This window comes from Ictidomys tridecemlineatus, chromosome 15 (assembly GCF_052094955.1).
Source record: "Ictidomys tridecemlineatus isolate mIctTri1 chromosome 15, mIctTri1.hap1, whole genome shotgun sequence".
Classification (NCBI taxonomy): Eukaryota; Metazoa; Chordata; class Mammalia; order Rodentia; family Sciuridae; genus Ictidomys; species Ictidomys tridecemlineatus.
In genome coordinates, this window is record NC_135491.1 from 27,268,885 (window position 1) to 27,291,752 (window position 22,868).

The 22,868-nt window shown below is 36.9% G+C and overlaps 1 protein-coding gene and 1 pseudogene across 5 annotated transcripts in view; both read left to right on the plus strand.

Moving 5' to 3' along the window:
- Phkb (phosphorylase kinase regulatory subunit beta) overlaps positions 1-10,061 on the plus strand; it is a 221,059-nt gene extending 210,998 nt beyond the window's left edge. For all 5 annotated transcript variants that reach the window (XM_005318148.5, XM_005318149.4, XM_021721160.3 and 2 more), the window contains 4 exons: positions 3,682-3,811; positions 6,580-6,687; positions 8,682-8,822; positions 9,454-10,061. In XM_005318148.5, coding sequence (XP_005318205.2) covers positions 3,682-3,811; positions 6,580-6,687; positions 8,682-8,822; positions 9,454-9,591 — 517 coding nt within the window. In that variant the 3' untranslated portion in view covers positions 9,592-10,061. The remainder of the gene's footprint in view (positions 1-3,681; positions 3,812-6,579; positions 6,688-8,681; positions 8,823-9,453) is intronic.
- Positions 10,062-11,591: 1,530 nt separating this feature from the next.
- Positions 11,592-22,426, plus strand: LOC101977608 (mRNA decay activator protein ZFP36 pseudogene; annotated as a pseudogene).
- Positions 22,427-22,868: the final 442 nt, after the last annotated feature.

A 22,868-nucleotide genomic window follows, 5' to 3' on the forward strand; every position in this document is an offset into this window, starting at 1 on the left:
TAATTAGACTATTTGCACATATATATGTAGAGAGAAAGAGCAATAAAAATATATCTAAGGGATATATAAACTCCAGATTGTGATTTCGAACCTATCTTAATGTACCTCTGTCAATTTTGTTAAAATATTTGCAGAATTGGAAACTTAGGAATTAATGGGTTAATCCAGTATTGTTTATAATTGAAAATTTTAGAATTCCAATAATATAACTGCCCACCCACATAGGAAATTATTTGAATAAACTGTGGCGTGTCCATTTAACAGTACTCCATACCTATGAAAAAAATGAATATGGTTTCTGTGAACTTGATGGAGTGATTTCTAGAATTTATAGTTGAATAGAAATAATAAAGTACAAAAGAATATTTATAGTCTACTCTTCATGTAAGAAAGAAGGGAATATAAAAATAAATGTGTATCTGCTCATTGTACAGAAGAAAGGTAGAGAAGACAAATCAGAAACTAATGTGATTGGTTACCTTCAGGGAATGGGTAGGAGCAGGATAAAAATGGAAAAGTAGGTAGAGTATGAGAGAAAGAGTAGTTCTTCCCTTAGTGTACCTTGTGTTTAGCTCTGACTTAAACAATGGTAATATTTCACATACCCAAAGCACAAATAATTAAAATTAGTCCAGATGTGAAATGAATCCAAAATATAATACAGACAATAACAAATGTGCCTAACTATATTACAAATGATTATTATTACCACACTGAGAGAATGAGGAAGAAAATAATTAAGTACTTTTGGAAAATATTGCTTTGATACTATAAGGCTAAAGAAAAAAAAAACCTGCACCCAAATATTGTAATATAGTTAATAATTTTTTCTCACAGATGTGTGAATTGGCAATTCTGAAATTACTTTATGTATATATTAGGATTGAATAAATAAGTAAATACATTATGAATAATAAGAACCAGATTTCTTAGTTAGAAACAATAGTTACAAATAGAGAAAACAAGGAAGGGTAGGTGTTGAATGGGAATTGATAGTGTCAGTAAGTGTAAGAAAGAAGGTAATATAAAAATATAGGGCTGGGGATGTGGCTCAAGCGGTAGCGTGCTCGCCTGGCATGCGTGCGGCCCGGGTTCGATCCTCAGCACCACATACCAACAAAGATGTTGTGTCCGCCGAGAACTAAAAAATAAATATTAAAAAAAATTCTCTCTCTCTCTCTCCTCTCTCACTCTCTCTTTAAAAAAAAAAAAATATATATATATATATATGTGTGTGTTTCTGTGACAAAGTCATCATGGTTTTTACACAGACTGATAAAGAAATGTGGATATGTATATGTACATGCATATGTTTATCTGTATACTTCCTAGATCTGTCTATTGAGGTAACCTAGAAAAAATGAAACCCTAACAGTAGTGAGCAAAACCAGATCCCAGATATTACTTTCTAAGTACCATTCTTTAATAAAAAGAAACAGCATTCCTTGGAGAAATTGTTGAATCTGGGGCAAGAAGGAAAAATATAAGATTAGCCTACAGCATCCTGTGCCAGAAAGTAAGGAAATCTCAAAATACAAGAGAAATATGTCAGGTGGACACTGGAAGCAACAAAAGGAGCTCCCATCACCACAGCTAGGACAGTTGGAGCAAGATAATAAATAATGATAGTGTTGGACTTAACCCATAGAATAGATAAACCATTAGTTCATGATGATAAATAAATGGGAAAGAAGGGACTCCTCCTTCTAGCAGAATTCTAATTACAATGATGGAAACAAAGTCATCATTAGGCAAAAACCATCATTGAATAGAAGCAGTGTGGGAATAGCAAATTTACATATTTAATTAAAAGAAAAATGAAACAGTGGCTTTACAGTAGAGAAACACAGTGGACTCCACCCAAATGATTAATGTATCACCAGTAATAGACACACCAATATCACATACCTCCTGCTATGATATATTGAAAAGGACAGAACATCACTTCTGAATATTCCTGCCAAAATTGAGTAATTTCAGTCTGTTCATAAGAAAACATCAGAAAAACCCAAATTGAGGTATATCCTCTTAAGTCATTAAAGATACAGGTAGGCTGGGGTATGGCCACAAATTAGAAGTACCTGAGGAACATGGAAACTAAATGCCATGTAGAGGTCTCAGATCGGATCCTGGACCAAAGCAAGAACAGTCATGATAAAAATTTGAGTAAGTACCATAGATTAGTTAATATTGTGTTGCTGTTCATTTTCTGGTTTCAATAATTGTACTGTGGTTATATAAGGTAATTAGAGCAGGGTAAGCTAAGTGAAGAGTATAGAGGAACTTTATGAAATATTTTATGACTCTGTTAAGTCTAAAAATTTTTCCAAAATAAAAATACAGCAGAAGTCTTCTAAAATAATTCTCCACCTCCATTGTATTTTCATATTTCTTTTTATATTCTAGCAAACTCTCCTTTTTAAAATATTCATCATGACTTCATAGAACTCTGAAAATGTCTCTTTTTGTTGTTGTTGTTAACAGAAGAAATAAGGGGGGAATTGCAGTGTAGGGTGATTATTTGAAGTAAAACATCACCAAGAGACTCCTAAGACCTTTGGGCTTCTTCACTTTAGCAAAATACTGAAAACCTAGCAATACAAGAAGTCTGGTCTAATAAAAGAAACTTCATACATTCAAACAAACCCCAGTGCCTCTCTTACTTATGTAGTTATCAAATTTTACTGGACCTCTTTTTCAAGAGCCACTTCTATTTACTATATCCTGCATTACTACTTTTATTCCTAGAAATAATGTCAATCACACCTTCCATGTAATTGATGACACATTTTACTCTGATGACTTTTAAATACCAAATGTAAAAACATATATATATGTGTATGTGTAATATATATATGTACACATACACACACACACACACACACACACCTGTTTCTGCCTTCAGCTTTTGAAAGAATATACACTACTGTGTATTCTTTAGATATTATACAAATTCTACATCTAGCAGCTTATGAATTCTGTATCTTTAAGACTTAAGACTTATCCATGAAAATAAAAGATCTAGAGTTTTAGCTTATCACTGAATTCTGATTATTATGACACGTAGATTTTATATCTGGTTTTTCAGCACTGAAATATTTAAATAACAAACCTTCATAAGATTTTAAATTATGCATATTAATTATGCATATAATATTATGCATATAATACTATTTTTGATCCTTTATTCATTTGCTTATCAAGTGTTTATTAAGCACAGTTCTTCGAGAGATGTGTAGGAATGATCAAGTTATATGTTTCCCAACCTTCATGGAGTTTACATTTTGCATTATGTGAGAATCATATAAAGTTACTGTGAAAGTGCTTGCTCCTGTGTGTGTTACTATTTTGTTTTGCTTTGCTTTGCTGTGTTTTTAAATGGAGCTGCTTTATGTATTAGAAAATCATTTGATAATATAGTGAGTATCTCATAGCTTACTAGAGAATATCATTTTGCCTATTAAATTTTTTAAAATCTTGGAGATTTCCTTCTCTCCTGCAAGCTCTGTTATCACTATGAAATATTTACTAACCTCTGTAACACATGGCAAATATGCATCATTGATGGGTTTTGGCTTTTATTGCTCACCCTATTGAAGCAGTTAATCCATATGGAAAGCTCTGCTTTCTACCACAACAAGCTTGTTTTTCAACTTTGAAGCAATTTCCTTTGGTCTACAGGTGTTGGCTGAACAGACGTCAGATTGATGGGTCTTTGAATAGAACTCCCCCCGGGTTCTATGATCGAGTGTGGCAGATCTTGGAGCGCACACCCAATGGCATCATTGTAGCTGGGAAGCATTTGCCACAGGTAAAGCCCCACTGTGTTGTCAGGAAAAAGGATATATAAAGAAATGAGGATTCTTTCCCTTTCTGCATGGCAAATAACTTCTACTTTTCTGTGTTCTAGTATTCAAAGAAGGAATGTCCAGATAACTGGAGGGATGAAAATTAGAAAATAAGAAGTCTAATCAGCTAGAATGGAAATATTTTCCCCAGTCTGATTTACTTTTGTTTTTCAATTTTAGTATTCCTCTAATCATAAAAAAGTTTTCTTTACCGAATAGATATATTGCTGAGAAGTTGTATTTAATTAAGATTTTTTTGTATTGTCATATTTCCTGTTTCAAAGAGGCTGACTTTAGAGATAGCACATTACCAAACCTATTGCTGAGCAAGCTGTCCTTCCTTTAATTACTTATAATGAACTTAGCATTTCTTGTATTGACTTTATTTTATGTAGGAGTATCCCATTACCACCAGCTGGTGGTTGGCCTGTGCTGGGAACCTCATAAACAGTAAAGCATACATTGAAAAGGCTGAAAGAGAACAGGCCTAAGAAGGAAACACTACTTAGGCATTACATGGAATGTGAAAAATGCAGTAACTTTTTAGGTCATTGAACAGATAACCACTTATTTCACTTGAGTTGTAACTTACCTATGGTCCAGATGAATGCATGTCTTCTCCTGAATATGGTTTCCCAAGTTAATATACTGGTCTGCTTCTTTGATATGATTATTTTATTTACTTTATCCTGTCATCTAAATCATTTTTCTTACACACAGAAGCAGAAATATTGTATTTATTTTTACTATTGAAATTTTAATTGAATTAGTTATAATGTAGTTCTTTAAAAAAAAAAAGTCTTCTCAAATATACACCCACACTCATTTTAGGGTATCTCTGGAAGGACTCACAAGAAATTGGTAGCATTCTTTTCTTTGGGAAGTAGAACTGTGTGTTTAGGGAGATACTTTGCACTGAAACCCTTTTAATCTTTCAAAATTTTAACTATATGAACACACATTTCTTATTCCAAAAAATGAGTAAAAGCTTTTTTAAAAAATATTGTTATGCTATTTTAGGACTGTGAGTTGTTTATTTGATTGCCAATATAAGGGTCTCAGCCCTTCCTGAGGTGCCCTGTGATTGCTGCTCTGGGCAGCACTGTTTCCTGGGAGCAGAGACAAAGTCTTTGTTATTGGCATCCTGCTGCTTCTGCTAAGCCTCCTCTCTACACACCTGGGTAGTACACTATGGCAACCTGTTGTCAGCAACCTGTCTCAATCCCTACTAGACTACTTTAACAAATTTCATGGTAGCCTGGATCATTTGTGTTTAGTATATCCTTTGTTTGCTAACAATAACAACAATAAATGCAAGTTAAATATTTTATGTTGCAGACACTTTACAAATGCTCATTTATCCTGACAATTTTGTGAGAAATGTATTATATTATTCCAATTTGACAGATGAGGAAACTGAAGCACAGCTAAATGATTTTCCCAAAGTCACACATCTCTAGTAAGTAGCTGACTTGAGGTGTGACCACTGGCAGGCAGACTTCTGAGCCTTTTTGTTAACTCCTCTGCTACCTGACTTTCCCTGAGTCCTTTCAGTAGAGTAGAAAATAAGAAAACCTCCATTATCTCTTTTCTGTGCTTCATTGTAGTTGCATAGTAGCCAAGTTGGCTTTTAAATGAGATACATTAAAGGGAAATTAATGTGAAACCATGAAAAGATCTTCCTTTCCTTCTGTACTAGTATTAATCCCATTGTTAGACCTCTAAACAATTATAATACCTATATTTGGTAATCAGGCTTCATTTTTCCAACATTGAATACTACTTGTAAATGTTAACAATATGTTGGATTATTTTGACTCGAGAGTATAATGAATGTATTGAATACACAGCTAAATCATTTTGCTGTCACTTGATTGCAAGAGAAGAATCAGGGCCCCTCAGCCCCATGTTAAATATCAAGTAAAAACACATTGTTCTGAAGCTATGTTTAAGTTGATTATAAATCATCATTAAGGAAAAGTGAATAGGTATGTCTCATCTTTTCTGAATCTCTGGTAATAATTCTAGTGACTCCATCTGTTTTGTATCACACATAGCTAACATTTAGATCCTTCCATCCCATCCTTTGAAGTTTACCCACCATGCCCAGATTTGGATTTGGATATGAGTTTATTTTCTGCTTTCATTTGTTTTGTGAAACATGAATAGAATATTGTATGGGATTCTTATTTTAAATAAAAGATAAAGGTTAGTGTAGAGAAAATTATTTAGTTGGGCTTTATTTCTATTTCCTTGCCATTTCTGAACATCATATTGTTTTTGCTTATTTATATGCATTTTTATGCCACCACCTCAGAAAGGACCTGCAAAGAAATGATGTAAATTCAATAGCAAGTGACTTACATGCTGAAGTCTGACAGCAAACATAACTTCTTATGTTAATTCTGAAAGCAATATGTACTCTATTTGTTGCCTCATTTTTGGCTGTTCCCTCTGTATATTCAAGTAGCTTTCTAATATAGTCCTTTCCCCCTGAAAACATTAACATAGTGAAGACAGCTACTAAAAATGGAAGGCTTAATTTATCACAATAGTCAGCTGGTTGGCTTCAGTAGTCTGACATATATAAAATTCAGTCATAGAGCTGAAAATGCTCTCTAAGGTTGTATAGAAAACTGAAAAAGATTATTGATTAGAAAATGAAATTATTTTATTAAATGAGAACCAGAGTATAACATTCAGCATATTAATGTGGAGTCGTTTTTTTCAGCAACCAACCTTGTCAGATATGACCATGTATGAGATGAATTTTTCTCTCCTTGTTGAAGACATGTTGGGAAATATTGACCAGCCAAAGTACAGACAGATCATCGTGGAGGTTTGTATTTAAAAATGTAGGTTGCTGAAAATGTGCTTTCTTCTACTCCCTGAAAACCAGTGTAGGAAAACTGCCCAAAGACCGAGGATTTCATTCCTCACCTAACTCCACACTTCTCCATGGAGTCAAGAAGATGGTCATCCTTGATCCAAGCTGAGGCACACAAAACACCTCTGGCTCTTTCAGGGTGGAAAGACTGGTAGCCCAGCCTTTCAACTGCACCTCCCCGCCCAACAGCCAGCATATCAGCAATGTCATAAAAGAAGTAGAGGAAGTCATCTTTTCCCATACATTTTGTTTTCAGTTTTTTTCTATTTACGAAAATAATACATTACTATGATAGAAAATTTCAATAGTTCAGAAAATTATAGAAAAGAAAACAAAAACATCCCCCCATGCCCGTGAGCAAGAGATTGATGCTGTTAATCATTGGAAGAACAACTTCCCACATGTCTCTGTGAAATGAAGATATGTAATTGTATGCAGTAGCATCATTGTTTCATATAAAGTAAAATGCTAAAATACATAGGCATGTGCACACATGTGCATACATGTGCTCTTTTGTCACCTTAAAACATTATATCAAATACATAGTGAATCTCCCAAGTGATGGATTTAATATGTAATTCATCCTCATTTTGTCTCTTTTTCTGGGACTTGTGTTTCTTGAAGGTAGGTAATATGTCTTACTGATAATAGTGTTAAATGCATGGGATGTGAAATCTCCTACAATACAGCATTTCTGGACTTAGTCAAAGCTAAGTGAGATTTGGCTTCTTCTCCAATGTCCTAGAATGTTGAGCAGTATTAGCAATCAATTCCATATCATGCAAGAATGAGGTAGAGACTAGGGTCAGGAAAAGATGGAGTATTAGAAGGGTGAATGCCTTCCCTGTGCTGTGACTTTAACCTTCCATGTATAATACCAGCATCTGGGACACACAGTGGACAAAGAGGTCCTTCTTATTGAACAAAGTCACATCATTCCCTTTGCAGAAGAAATTTTCCTTTAGAACTGGAGCAAAACTTTATATTCTCCTGGCTGAAGCCCTGCCTCATTAGTCTTCTACATGTGACCCTGGATTTTAACTGAAAGTGTTTCCTTTGGTCCTTTCAGGTTCTGCTTAGGAAATATTTAGATAAAATACACTTGGTAAGATTCCCAAGTTGAGAATTAAGGGGTCTGTTTCCTGTTCATTGTACCAAGTATGTACCATAAAAGCCATCAGAAAGTCTTTGACAGTCACCGCATACTGATTTTTGCATTAAAATTTTGCAAATTTTAAGAGTTTGACATTTAAAATGAACATAACTTCTTGAGATAAATGTCTAGGATGACCAAACCATAGGGTGATGCATTAAACTGAGATACAGAAATTATGTCATAAAAAAAAATCAGTTAGGTGTATTTTTTAAAATATTATATTTCAAACATACATATGGCCATCCCCTGAAAAACTTCCCTAGCATCCCAGACTTAATCTCATATTCAGGTAGGGGGTTCTAAGTCATCTGATCCCAAACCTAGTTCCAGAGTCTTCATTGAACCCATCTGCCTTCTCTGGCTTTGTTCCCTGCCACCTCTTCCCTGGTAGCCCTGCTCCATTGGACATTGTTTTGATGTCTTGCCAACAAGGATTTATGCCCAAAGGCCCAAAAGAGTTCAGATACTTTTGGTAAATAGAGCCCCTCATATGATGTACTAGGTTAGGAACATCATTTTTTTAGAAGTTATTAGATTTATTTGACTATACATATATATCTACAACGATACATATGATGAACAAAATGTCCAGTTTCCAAATAAAACTATGTTAATTTTCAAAATTAAGAAGATTCTATCTATAGGTGATCTTTATGCCTCTGATTTATCATCCAGAATACACTATGGAATACTAGAATCATCCAACAGTCTGATTAAAGAGTGAAAACATGTCCAGACTTGGTCATTATTATGGTTCATATAATTGATTTTCAATGTCTGCCTCTTCTAGTTACTAATGGTTGTATCCATTGTACTGGAAAGAAACCCTGAGCTGGAATTTCAAGACAAAGTAGATCTAGACAGACTGGTGAAAGAAGCATTTCATGAATTTCAAAAAGATGAGAGTCGGCTAAAAGAAATTGAAAAACAAGTAAGTAAAGAAAAAGTAGCTTTTTGAAGACTATTTTAATTGTCTCAATTCTTTAAAATATCCCTAATCTTTTATCATTTAATTTACAAAACAGATTCACAGAATGTAAATACTTGAGAGGCAATCTGACTTATTTGAGGAATTAGTGTTACTTTTTAACTATTAGTCAATTCAGCTATGAAGTTTTGACAAAAAATAAATCTAAGGTCAGATAAATTTTCTTTATATAGTTGACAATTAAATGTGTTTTACCAGGGAGGAGCCATTGATTCCAAAAGACTATAAAATGAAACTTCTGAAGAAGATGGGAATGCAGAACAGGGTACATTGGCTGGTGCCTAATTTAGTCCCTTCTAGGTTCTCTGTTTACTATTTTATGCTCATCTGTGAAACAGTTCCCTAAGTAAATAAAAATTGTCAGCAAAGTAGAGAATACTAAAAATATCTATTTTATATGCTGAGAAGATGCCTCAGGAAAATGAAAGAAAAGCTTGGGAAACTCATATTTTCCATGAGGAAATCTTTCAGTGAATTTATTTTTCCCTGTAGGCTGACACTGATTTTACCTGTCAACTCTTTACACATAAAAAAAAAAAAAATCAAGCAACTTGCTTACTGTTTTCCTTTGTAGGATGACATGACTTCCTTTTACAACACTGCCCCCCTGGGAAAAAGAGGAACATGCAGCTATTTGACAAAGGTTGTAATGAATTTGCTGCTGGAAGGAGAAGTCAAGCCAAGCAATGACGACTCGTGTTTAGTTAGCTAGTGAGGAAGATGTAAAAGGCTCTACTGAGAAAACTTTTTGGAAGTGTGTTAAGCTTTGTGTTGCAGCTCAATAAAGGTAGTGATTAATGTCTGACCTGATGGTGCTGGTGAGGTGATTGCCATACCCTTGACCTTTGCATGTCATTCCCAATCTAATGATATGAAATGATTTTAATCAAGTGAAAGAAAAATTTTCATAATTATGCAAACTATAATGATATCTTCACTCGACTATAGATATAGTTATGAACTTTAACACTGCACGTTTTATGATCAAATAGGTTATCAAAATGAAAATTTGCTCTTTCAACTGAATTCTCACCTTCCTGCCATTAAAATGAATCTGCCAACTAGTACTGCTTACTGGGAATCAAAATGTACTGGAAGAATGGTGAACATTTCCTATGTGGCCTTGTCATGTTAGAAAAAGATGTTAATACACATCAATAAAGCAAAAATATCCAGCTGATACATGATTTTCAGCAACTGCATATTAATATTTCAGTATACAGAGCTATTGTACAATTTTTACTCTGTAAACATGACTAGTTTTATATTTGTGCTGAAACACAAATATATTTGAACTAAAACATTATGTAATAAATCTATACTTTATCACACATTTCTATGAGCTTCTGTTAAAAATAGAACATGTGTAGGATTGTTCAAAGGTATGTTAAATTTAAAATTATCAGCCTTGTAAAAGTCATTAAATTTTATTTCTGAATTAATGAGTGTATCTGGTTCACAATATTGAATTTAATACTTCTGAATATCTTCACTTAAACACTTTCAATATGGAATGAAAAAGGATCTTTGGTACCTATTACATATGTTTTGCTACCAAATTTACTTAATCAAACATTAATAAAAAAAAGAAATGTTGAAATTTTATGAATTTATTTCCTTCCATAATGTTACACAGCAGCCAATTTGAACTCTGGTCCCAAAGAGATTTTTCTGATCAGTATTAGATGTTTTCTCCTGAGAAATCATATTTGTCACATCAAAAATGCAACCCATTTATAGAATATTGAAAAGATTAAGAAAAGACAGGTAGTTTTTGTAACAAGTCAGTAGATATCAAATAAGGAGGTATGTGAACACATGGGAAAATCTGAAGAGTTGGTTACATTTCTCATAACTTTGAGGTACAATACCTAAGGCAGTGCCTAGGTCTGCCATAAGAAATTGCATGTACATTAGTTGGCAAAATGGAAAAGAATGACATAAAATCTGACCTGTAGAACATCTTAAGGGGATGACATCTTTGTCATCTTTGCCAAAGAGAATTAAATTATTGACCAATATATTAAGAGAATTTTTGAAAAGATGGTCCTGGATTATGAAGCTAGTTTACAAAACTTAAGCATTTAAAAAAAAAACAAAAAAAAAAGCATAAAGCCCATGGAGAGAGATTTGAGGTCTGACACTTCATAACTGAAGAAACTGGAAATGAAAGAAATGAGGGGGGGACCTTGAATTATTTAATATTAGCTGACATTTGAAAGAAAATAAACTCTGTTGTATATTAAGAATTAATTTTTTTATTAGCTGAGCAAAGTTTCCAGAAGACTGCTGTCTTCATTGAAATCAAACATCATTTGCAAATGTATGTTTCCTGAACAAACGTTAGCTTCCTGTTTAACTGTTAGATATGCAAAATTTTGACGTTTTCCTCTGCTACTGAAAGCATACAGAATCTGTAACATATGTATCAACTTTGTGCTTTCATGAAATTCAAATTTTATTGTTCTGAAAGATATGTTTGTATCAGTAAATCTTGATGTTCATCTAATCAGAAGCCAATATCTGTTTTCTAATTAGAAAAGCAAAAAATAATAAGAATTAGAACACAGAACTCATATGAAATTCAGAAGTCCCATTTAGTCTGTAGAGCCCAAATGTTTTAACAGCTGCACTAGAGACTGACTGAAAATATTAGCACATTTACCCAGGCATGACAAGATTTAAATCTGATTTAAAGCTTCCTCTATCGAAATGGCAGATTCACTGTGTAAGTTTATTGTACAAGCAACGTCTGTTGGAAACTCCTGACTGAATAACAAATTCAAGTATATTTCCAGAGCATCATTCTAAGAAACATGATGTTTTCCAGATTTCGTGCCATTTTATTTAAGTCTAAAAAGTCATATTTCAGTTTTTAAAAATCAGAACATGGGATCATCTTGTTGTCATCTTTGATATGTGATAAGCTTGTTAGTGCCTTATGGACACCAATAAACATTTGTTGAGCACCTGAATACATGTAACTTTTCACCAGAACTATTAAAGAATAGATTCACACATGCTGTTCACTCCCTGTGAGCATGCATATTAAATAGATGGCATATGAAAGTACAGGAATCAACACATTTTGAAAACAATTATAGCAGCACGGAGAACTCCACTTAAATCAAGGAAAGGTTGGAAGTAACAGTAGTAGCAAACAGATCATAAAAATCCTCTATCTCAAACTAAAAACACAAATAAAAAATGGGGGGAAAAGGATCCGCAAAAACACCAGCAGCATTCAAACACAGCAAGTGCACAGCTTTATACAGTAAACTCTGAAAAGCAGCAAGAAAACAGAAGATCCCCTGGAGGTAACATATGACTTCTGTATTCTGTCCTCCCAGAAGCTGTCCAAGAGTGAGAACAGGGTTAGTAGGCAAAGTCTGAAACACCTAATGCATCAGGAGAGAATCAGATGTGTGTGGAGTCAGTATCCAGGGAGGGAAGGTGGGAACTGGCCCTCCAGAGTAGAAGCTCTTCCCACACCACTTACCACTATCCCATTTTATTCTCTAGCAGGGTTACTACTGCCAGCCCAAAAGAGAAAGGTACCCTCTCTGGGCATCTCAGCCCTGTAGACACAGGCTTCAATGAGCACAAAGGAAAGTGTCCTCTTTGAGCAGATGGAACCTCATACCAGGACATAGGAGGAGTAAGCTGGATTCCAACCCTCAGCTGCACTCTCTCCAGGCACCCTTATGTAGTATACAAACCACAACTGCCAAGCTCCTGCTCCTGCTCAAGAAGAGGAAAGGCTTTTGGAAGTGGACATTTTGCCTTTTCAGCTGGAAGGAAGGCAAAAGAGGGGCAAGAGTGACCAGCATCCCCCAGAACCAGTTATGCTGAACAGTAGATGATCTCAGAGCTTGTTCTCCAGACCTATGTGTCTTGTTACATGCAAGGGTGGGCTTTACAGGCAGTGACAACTGGATTTGATGACAACCCTTCTCCCCCCTTTTTTCCTATAATGTGTTTAAAATTACTAGACCTGAATTCACTCTGCCCTAGTCAACGATATATCCTATTTCCAAGGACAGTGCCTGACAGTATGGGTTGTTCCACCAGAGTCAACTTTGGTTTTTCACTTGTGACAGAAATGAATAGCCTTAGGGTTAAATCCCACCCCCATCCCCACTGTTTTTCACTCTCCCCAGAAGTTGCCCCTGCTCTTCTCCTAGCTATACAGGAAGCTGTGAAATAAATGACTTTGGGCCCTTACTCCTCAGTGGGAGAGGGCAAGTGAACACGTAGGACTTTCCATCAGCCCATATCCCATCTGCTTTGTTGGGTTTTTTGTTTCCTTTCGTTGTTTTGCAGGGCTGGGCATCAAACCCAGGGCTTCAGAGCACACTTCCACTGAGCTATATCCCCAGCCTGGTTCTTATACTAGTACTTTTTGATCTTTTCTGTCATTCTGGGGGCTGCTTACTCCTCACTTGTGTCTTACTGCCTGAGAAGGAAGGACTTAGCTGGAAGAAGCTAGGAGAGGACCAAGGAGTTCAGAACGGGTGTGAAGAGGTTCAGAAGATCACACTTGCTGGCACACACAAAGCTGCTGTGCCGTCATGAGAAACAAACAAACTGCCTGTGAACTGGGTAAAAAAAAAAAAAAAAAAAATACAGAAAATTAAAAAGACACAGAACCCATTCTGAAAGAAACTTTAGGAAGTAGAATATCCTCCACAACCAATAACCTATACCCTAAAATAAATTAAAGACAAGGAATCAATGAAAAAAAGAGAACTAAGGCAGCACAATAAGATAGGAAACTAGAGCTAAGGAAACAAGCTTCGTAAATTAGAAACAGCAAAAAGCAATATATATACAGTTAAAGCTGAATTTCAGACACACGGGGAGAGTTCAATCAAGTACTTATTGACATCGACTATATATGCCAAACATTGTGTTGGCACAGTGGTGGGGGAAAAAAGATTTCCTCTCCTCGGGGAGCTTCTGTTCTAGTTGGTTTGGGGGCATGGAGTAGCCAGTAGCAATAAGTGCTATAATGCTTTGGCATGCTAAATGCTTTGAAGGAAAACCTAGGTCTCTTTGACCTCCCCCACTCAAGTGTCACCCTGTATTCCTCCTGAAGTGCAGGAAGGGGCTTTCTCTGAAATTTCCCTAAAGGTCAGATCCTCCAGAAGATTGACCCACAAAAAGAAAAAGGAGAGTTGACATCACACCCAGAGCCCAGAAGCAGCAGATTGCGGTCTATCCTTCATGCCATTCATCTCCCGTAAAAATCACTTATTCTTCCTGTAATATTGCCTGCAGCCCCCACATCCCTCTACCTTGCAGAGATTATTTAAACTCCAAATACAGGCCCTATTTTGAATTTCTTACTTTGTGACTCCATGCACAGGTTATTAGGTTGCCTATGGTTGCAGGGAGCCTCTGATATTTTATCTGTGATATAATCACTGTGAGTGCAAATGAAAGGAAGGAAGGGAGGGTAGACAAGGTTGATCCAACATAAAACTGGTAGGTAGAGGAGGCTGCAATCAGCACAGATAAAAATTAAAAGATAAAAAGTCTCTAAAAATAAAGAAATAAATCTTCATGTAAAGAGAAGATATCATGTCCCAAAAAAAGAACTGATTAGAATAAGTAACATTGGAACATACCTTGGAGAAGTTCAAGCCAAAAAAAAACAAACAAAAAACAAGTCATCTTCTGGTATGCAAATTCTCCACATAGTTCAATGTTGCACAATAAACATGACCTAAGATTTGTTTTATTCCAACCTTTCTGAAGGCCAATGAAGAATTCTTAAATATGCAAGGACTCAGGCATTATAACAACTGTGAACCTTCTTTGAAAATATTTGACTAAATCCAGTCAACCAAGAGAATCATTGTGAAGAGTATGGAATGGAGAAGGCTTAATATATAAAAACTATTTATGAATCATGAACATATTGAAATATAAAATTAAAAGTGAGATTTAATTACATAAAATAATATAAAATGACTTGGAAGACAAACTTCAGATTTTTAAATGGTACAACTAAATGGACTGGGACAAAGCCCTAGAGCTTATTGACAACTCAGTAGGAGAGTGAGAAAGAAGTGAAAGTGAGATAATTTCTCTTTCACAGCAAAAAGGCAATATACACTTCAATTTTTTAAGGCAAGTAAATGAAAAAGCTTTTAAAGTTTACAATGTAAAATACAAAAGTAATTTTAAGTTATTGGAATATGATAGGGGAAATATGTATAGCAAGTAACTGAAAAGGGAAAAAGAAATATAATCAGAGACAAATATAATAAATGATATCTACAAGCATAAATAATGGCACAGAGAATGGTAAAAAATATTACTAATATAGAAATATTTAATTGCCTATCCAAACAGATTGGATCTTCTATTTCCTCTGAAACATTTCTTCAAACCAAATGTATTTTAGGTGCCAAAAAAAATCTTCCATGCTCTTCAAAATAAGGAATAGTGCAGATTGTATTTTCTTATGTCAAACAAAAGAAAATAAACTTCCATTTAATAACCAAAATAGAAAAGAAAAAAATAAGCCTTTTGTAAATTTTGAAATTCCTTTCCAAATTGAAACCAAAACTAAAATTTCAGACACAGTAGTGCACACCTGTAATACCAGAGGCTCAGGAGGCTAAGACGGAAGGACTGCAAGTTCAAAACCAACCTCAGCAACTTAATGAGGACCTGTCTCAAAATAAAAAACAAAACAGGCTGAGGGTATAGCTCAGTGGTTAAATGTCCCTGTATTTAATCCCCAGTACCAAAAATAAAAAACATTAAAAAAGAATGAAAGTGATAAAGTGAAATAGAAATTAATGAACTTAATAATAGAAAAATAGAATAAATCCAAGATGAGACATCCCCAGTTTTATTAAGATATAACTGACAAATAAAAAGTATATGTTTATGGTATACAATATAATGTTTTGATACGTGTCTGCATGGTTAAGTGATTAAATCAAACCAACTAACATAGCCATCACCTCATTTGTTGTGTGGTGAAAACATATAAGATCTACCCCCTTACCAATTTTCAAGTATACATACAATACATTATTTTTAACTATAGTCACCAAGAACTGGCTTTTTGAAGAAAATGTTAGATAGCTATGCAGCCAGTTAGCATTTCAATTGAATAAGAATGGAGAATAATAATAGCTTATATTTATTGAGCACTTAACGCTTTATGTATATTAGTTCTATTTTATGAGGTAGGAACGATTGTCCTATCTTACATGTAAGAAAACTGAAGCACAGAGTTTATACATCTTTCTCAAGGTCTCCCAAGTCGTAAATGCATGAACAGTCAGATTCCAGATCACAAAATTAGAGCTCAGAAAGTCACCAGAGCTACAGAGAAAACTTTAAATGTTATCGACACATATATAGATATTAGAAAACCCTCAAACTTTTGACAAGAAATAAACACATCTATTTTTCCAGATTGGAAAATCTGGGGTAGTGTGGGAAAATTCCCTGTTGAGAGCTAGTGCTTGGCTACATTCCAACAGCACTGGGCCTCTGTGATGTGGAGGGTGCTAGAGACAGCAGAACCAGGACAAGGGGAGCAGTTTCCCTAAATGAGGAAGCTGGGAAACTTGAAGCCTTGAGAGAAGCACATTTGCTCTAAAGCCAGGTTTTTAATCCTCTTTCCTCTCAAAACGATTACCTGAAATATAGCTGACAGAAAAGACAGGTCCCTGTTCCATCTTGCGGGAAGCATTGAAGGATACCCAAGAAGCTCAAAAGTTCACAGCATGAGTGTATTTTACTTTCTTTTTGAGCCTACAATAAATTGAGAATGAAAAAACTCAATAACATCAGTCACTCTCCATCAAGCGTCCACCCTACCATGTTCTAGTATTTGGGAGAGAAATACAATGTGAGGTGGATAATTAACTCCAATCTTGTGTGATCAGTACAGTGAACCAAAGGGGCAAGTTTAAGTGGCAATTTGGGTACAAATACCAACTGAGCTACCAGTAAAGATGATGGGTTCAGAAGGGGTTTGGATCATTTAGAGAAGTGTTTGTTTTTTTGAGCTTGAGAGTGGCTGCTGTAATCACAAATCTTTCATGCAACACACGTTTCTGACTCTTCAGAATCAATTGTTTTTAGATAGAGACATCGCAAATTATGAAAGCAGAGCATACGGCCCAGAAATTTGGCAGCACAAATCGTTTTTCTTCTGGTCAACTTCATGCAAGATTCTAAGTTGAAAAGAAAGCAGGATGAACCCAAGCAGAAAAAAAATGTTTTGAATCTGATTTTGTTCTGCCACTTCCTTATCCTGAAAAAAAAAAATTAGAGGAATGATTGTCCAGCCTTTGAAATCATTAATTTACCCTTAACTAAAGAGATTCCATGTAATTTGATATTTTTCTGGTTTCATTTTGTGTGTGTGTGTTTATTGACCTATGTTAAAGGACAAAACCTATACACTCTTTAAGTGCTCATGATTCCTTGGCTCATAAGTTTATTTTATCCCAATTTAAAGGTTCACAATTGCCAATTTCATCCTGTTGGCCAATGTTAATTAACATTCACCTTACACATAGCCATTTCCTGATCTCCAGCTTATAACTGTTGGAAAGGACAAAACTGAGAGTCTGAGAACTTGAGTTCAGACCCCGAATCTCCCATTTTCTGAATGTTGTAGGCTACTTGACAAATCACTGACGCTCTCTGAACCTTCGTTTCTTTATCTTTCAAGTTAATGAGATCGGTTACATTTTTGCCAAGGTACCTTCCAACTCTATCATTTTATCAATTCATCTTCCACTTATGTAGCTGTGGGACGTCCCTTTTCTTTAAACATTCCACTCCCACGTATCTGTCACTCAAAGAAGTCCTCCATTCTCTTGTCTTAAATACCACTTCTATTCTGATAACTCCTAAATACACACAAAAAACGGTCTCCATCTTCCTCTCCCTCTTTCTCTCTCATACACACACACACACACACACACACACACACAGATTTATATGCATGTATATATATCTAGACTTTATCTCTGTTTGCCCAATGGAAATTTCTGCTTATTTGTCCCACTATCATTTATCAAGCATCTTTCTTGTGCAAATTATGAAGAACATGCTTTTTCCCTCCTGGTATAGTATAGACAGTTCTGCACTCAGACTTCAAGATCTCTTCTCTTTGGCATCCTATTATCCCCAAACCTACGGTCACATTTAATGGCCCTCTTCATCAATTGTCAAGCCCCATTGTCTTATTACTTCTGTCTTTGGAATCCACCATCTCCTTTCTATTCCGACTGCCAGGACCCAAAGTGCCTTATTCCTCTGTAACTGCTCATTTGATATATGGCTTGAACTGGAAGAAAGTTCCCCACACTGGGAGAGGGATTTGCTTACCTGTCTGACTTTAATCACAAAAATCCCAAATGGGATAAAGAAAACATGGTGTGAGACTCAGCTCTCAGCCCAGGAGATAGGATGTCTGCTGCCCCCAGAGGAGACTGAAAACCCACAGAACCAGGGACTCAGAGAATGTTGCCAGGGTTGGGGCCCAGAGCCTGGCTACAGACTTGCCTGGGAGTCTACACCGTGATCCATCAGGAGTTTGGGCTCCCCCACTGCTAAGCTCTTTGCATAATTTATCTCATTTAGACACAACACCAATTTGGTGAGGAAAGCACTATTATTACTCCCATTTTTAAAAAGAGGAAACTCTGTAGCTGAGAGGTTAAACAGCCAGCACAAGGCCAGTGCTTAAAACCAAGTTCTGTATCATGTCAGATCTGGGCTCTGAACTTACATTAACTTGCCTTATCTTTCTTTTTTTTTTTTTTTTTTAAAGAGTGAGAGAGTGGGAGAGAGAGAGAGAATTTTTTTAGTATTTATTTTTTAGTATTTGGCTGACACAACATCTTAGTTTGTATGTGGTGCTGAGGATCGAACCCAGACCACACACATGCTAGGCGAGCTCGCTACAGCTTGAGCCACATCCCCAGCCCCGCCTTATCTTTCTTAATCATCTAATAATGGTAAAAAATAATGGTCTTAAACAAATGGTTATTTTAAACCACCTACATTATTCTTCTTTTCTTAATTGCCAACGGAAAGCAATTCTGAGATAGTGTCCTCAGTGGAGGGAGAATCCCCCTTGTGTAAACATGGCACAATGGAAGCTGTCTTCCATTCCTGCGGCTCAGCTTCTGCTCCATTGCATTCTCCCTCCCTCTTAACAGAGTTCTGCCAGCTCAATTAAGGATATCTCTCCCTAAAACCCAGGAGGTTTGGTTTTCTCTTGGGGTGTTGTCTCTTGGGTAAGTTCTTCCCAGGGCCATGATTCCCGTGAGCATGGAACATTTGATTGACAGGAACAATAAGGCTTGTAAATATCTCTTCCTACCCTGAAAGAGCCATCGTTTCAAAACAAACCCTGGATTGGTTTGGACCATGCAGTTTGTATGCCATAATCAGGACCTCGTCTTGGATCCCAGAGAGGAGCTACAGGGAGCTGAAATCCCTGAGAGTCAAGGGAGGGAGGTAGCAGGGACTACAGCCAGGCCCTGGAAGGACAGAGGGTTGTATGCATTCAAAATGGTTCTTTAGAACCTGGAGGTCAAGTACCCAAATGCACATCTTCCATGGAGAGGGCACCTTTCCACATTAGAGTCCAAGATATACTGCACCACCTCTCTGTCCCTCCCCTTCCCAGATCCCATCAAAAAGAAAAGTGATCTAGACTGGTTTGTAAAGATATTTTCTTTGCCTTAGGAGAGAAATGATGCCATCCTGGTGACTCTAGAATATTTAAAGGAAATCATAATTGAACTGCAGAACTGCTTCCACACTGAGATTGCTGCGAATTAATATGCTTCTCCCCATTCTCTCTCATACCCTAAGTAGTCTTTTGGGTTTCTTTGTTTTTCCTGGGCTTCTCCACTGGCAAAACATGAGAAGCTCACTTTCTGTTGCCAACAGATATGTCCCATTGCTAGATGCTATACCCTCTGCCCATCCATTTTTAGGACTCAAATCTTGCTATCAGTGCTCCTGCGTTCACCACCACAGAATAGAAGGTCGACAAACACTGTTCATTTTGTAAATGAACCTTCAGTGGCTCCCTGTTGTCTGCCTCTGTGATTCAGCCCAGGCTATTTATGATCCTCAAAACAAAGACACAGATGTGGTCTGAAGTTCACTTTCTGTCCTTGTCTCTTACTCAGTCTCTCCATCCTGTGTCCTCTAATCATCCAGGACTCTTGAAGTTCTCCCAATCTCTATCTTGATATGCCCAAGAATGCCATGATTATCCTATGCAATAATAGACTTCCGGTGACCTACTAGTGCTTTCATTATTTCATAAGGTCAAATTTTTCTTTAGGTGACTTCATAAGACTTCTGAGGCCCAGGACTCAATAAAGGCTCAGTAAATTGGGTGTCTCCATCCAGTACCCACTACAAATGAACATGTAAGCAGAAGCTAAATAAATGCTTGCTGATTGATTTTTTAAAAGGCTAGGGGAATGAACAATAAATAATATAAATGGGGATTTGCTCAAGGGAAGATATAATTGAAAATTATATCCAAAAATAGGAAAGGGACTAAGGGCTGTTTGGGTAGTTTTACATATGACTGTGTAGTTGGAGAAATTCAGTAAGCCTGTACAAGTTTATCTCATCTAGAAAATAGAAGGGAAAAAAAATTGTAAACTTGACGTTTATGAGAACAGCTGATGAATGACTTTAGTCATTTGAAAGCAAAAGCTGAGAATTTCAACTTTGTAAAAATAGCTTTGGAGTCACATTCTGAAGCTGGAAGATTTTACGCAAATTAATAATACAGGTGATTTTTCAACTTCTATTGAACAGGGAAGTAAATAACTAGAACTAGCAGAGTCAGCGGTTAGTTAAGTGGTTCTCTCAAATACATCAAAGATGGTGTCATTAATTTTCTCTGTTGTGGAGGAGGAGGATGATACCCACAGAATCCCTTCTTCTTTTGGCCCAGTGCCCCATATCCCTGACAGGAGTTCAGTTGGCAGCTGTTTGGTTAAAATACATCACATCAGTGAAATGTGTCTTAGATTCTTTAAGAAGAAACCCAGGGCAGCAGTGTGCAGTATTAGTTGCAACAAAATTCAGCCTTCATTCACCTATGCTTTATCATGAGCTGGAGGAAATCGATGCTCCTTCCTGGGTCTCTCTTAGCTCCTCTTCATCATCAGCTGTATGAGGAAAACCAGTAGCTACCCCAGCACACCTCAGAGGGCCATTGTGAAGAAAAATGGGGCAATAAATGAGAGAGCACTGAAAATCATAATACCACTTTAATACAGGCTATGTAATTATTGAAGTTTTCTTGGCATAAGAGGACAGATCTGCATAGATGTTGTCCCATTACACATGTATAAAGTGAAGTTTTAACCACACACAGATTGTGTTGTTGTACATATGGGAGCCTGTCTTTAATATGTCCATGATACTATTAAGAAGAGTGACTGTACAAGCTTTTGGCCCACCTCATTACACCCATCAGAAGTCCACATGAAAACCTGACTTGAATGCTCTGACTTTTGGTCCACCTTTATGGCCACCTGTGCTCCCATGGATCTCATTGCTTGCTTATTTATTTATTTATTTATTTATTCATTCATTCATTATTTATTTATTTATTCATTTATTTATGCTGAGCCCTTGACTGTCACTTGACCACAGAAGAACTGACTCTGGAGCTTGAACTTATTTGACTCCACCCTGTCTGAGGTCACCTCCTGCCCACCTGGCCACTCCACTGGCTTGGTGGAGGGCTGTAGCTGTTACTGAGTGCCTTCACCCCTGGCTTTGCACCCCTGGCTCCCCACATGGGCTCTGAGCAGTCACCCTTGCCCACCTTGCCTCCCGTAACCTACACTACTATGTAGGGCAACGAGACGGAGCTGAGACCCTCTCAGAGAGTGGACACTGCCACTATGGGGCTAGATGCCAGTTTGCCCGTGACCTGGGTAACCGATGCCAGTCCAACTGCCACCCCAAGTACAAGATGGAACTCAGCCACAAGTTCTACCTCCAGGGCTGCTGCCCCTACAGTGGCACAAAGCCACTTCATTCACAACCCTACTGAGGACCTGGTGGTCCCTGACCACCCCCACATACTGCACCAGGGCATCAGCTTCTCTGGCTTGCCCTCAGGCCACCAAACCTCCCTCCACCCCCAGGCCTGGCAGGCCCTTCCCTGTCCTCATGTTCCTTCTGGCCTTCCAGCTCCCCACCACCACCTGGGACCTTGCACTTTCCCCTTCAACCTTCTTTGCTGCCTCTGGAGCCCGTGTGTCTTGAAAGGACCCCACCCCGGCCTGTTGCCCTCTTACCAAAGGCAACTCCTGGCAGCGTCTGGGGGGCCCTAGGGTGACCTGGCTCAGAGCCCTTCTGCACACTTCCTGGGATCTGACCCTGATGGATATGCCAGCAGCCTCAGCAGCCTGGAGGACCTGACTCATTGATCTTTGAGGCTGGGTTTTGGGGCCATCCCAGGCCCATGACAACTCTCTATCTTCAATAGCATCTCTGCTTCTGAGTGACAAGGGTCTTCCTAGTACATATCAGGATCTCAAGGGAAGACACTTGTACTATGAGGACCTGGGGGACTCCTAATTTAATCAAGTGACCCTCCTCCCACATTCCACGAATTCCAGTGCATTAACCTACTCCCCTGATGCCACACTGGGGCAGGTTCCCCAGAGCACAAGCCCAGTGTTCATGGTGGTAGGGGAATATATATATATGTAGAAATATGTATATTTACATCCGGTTAAACATATCTATCTCTTCAAGTATTTATCATTTTTCTTTATGTTTATATAAGTGGAAATATAAATATATATAAATATGTATTTATAATATATATATATATATATGTATACACACACACACACTTATAGTCTATTTTGTGGGGTTTAAAATAATTTAAATTTTAAAAACTGTGTGAAGAAAAAAAGGAGGTCCCTATGAATCTTGGCCAAA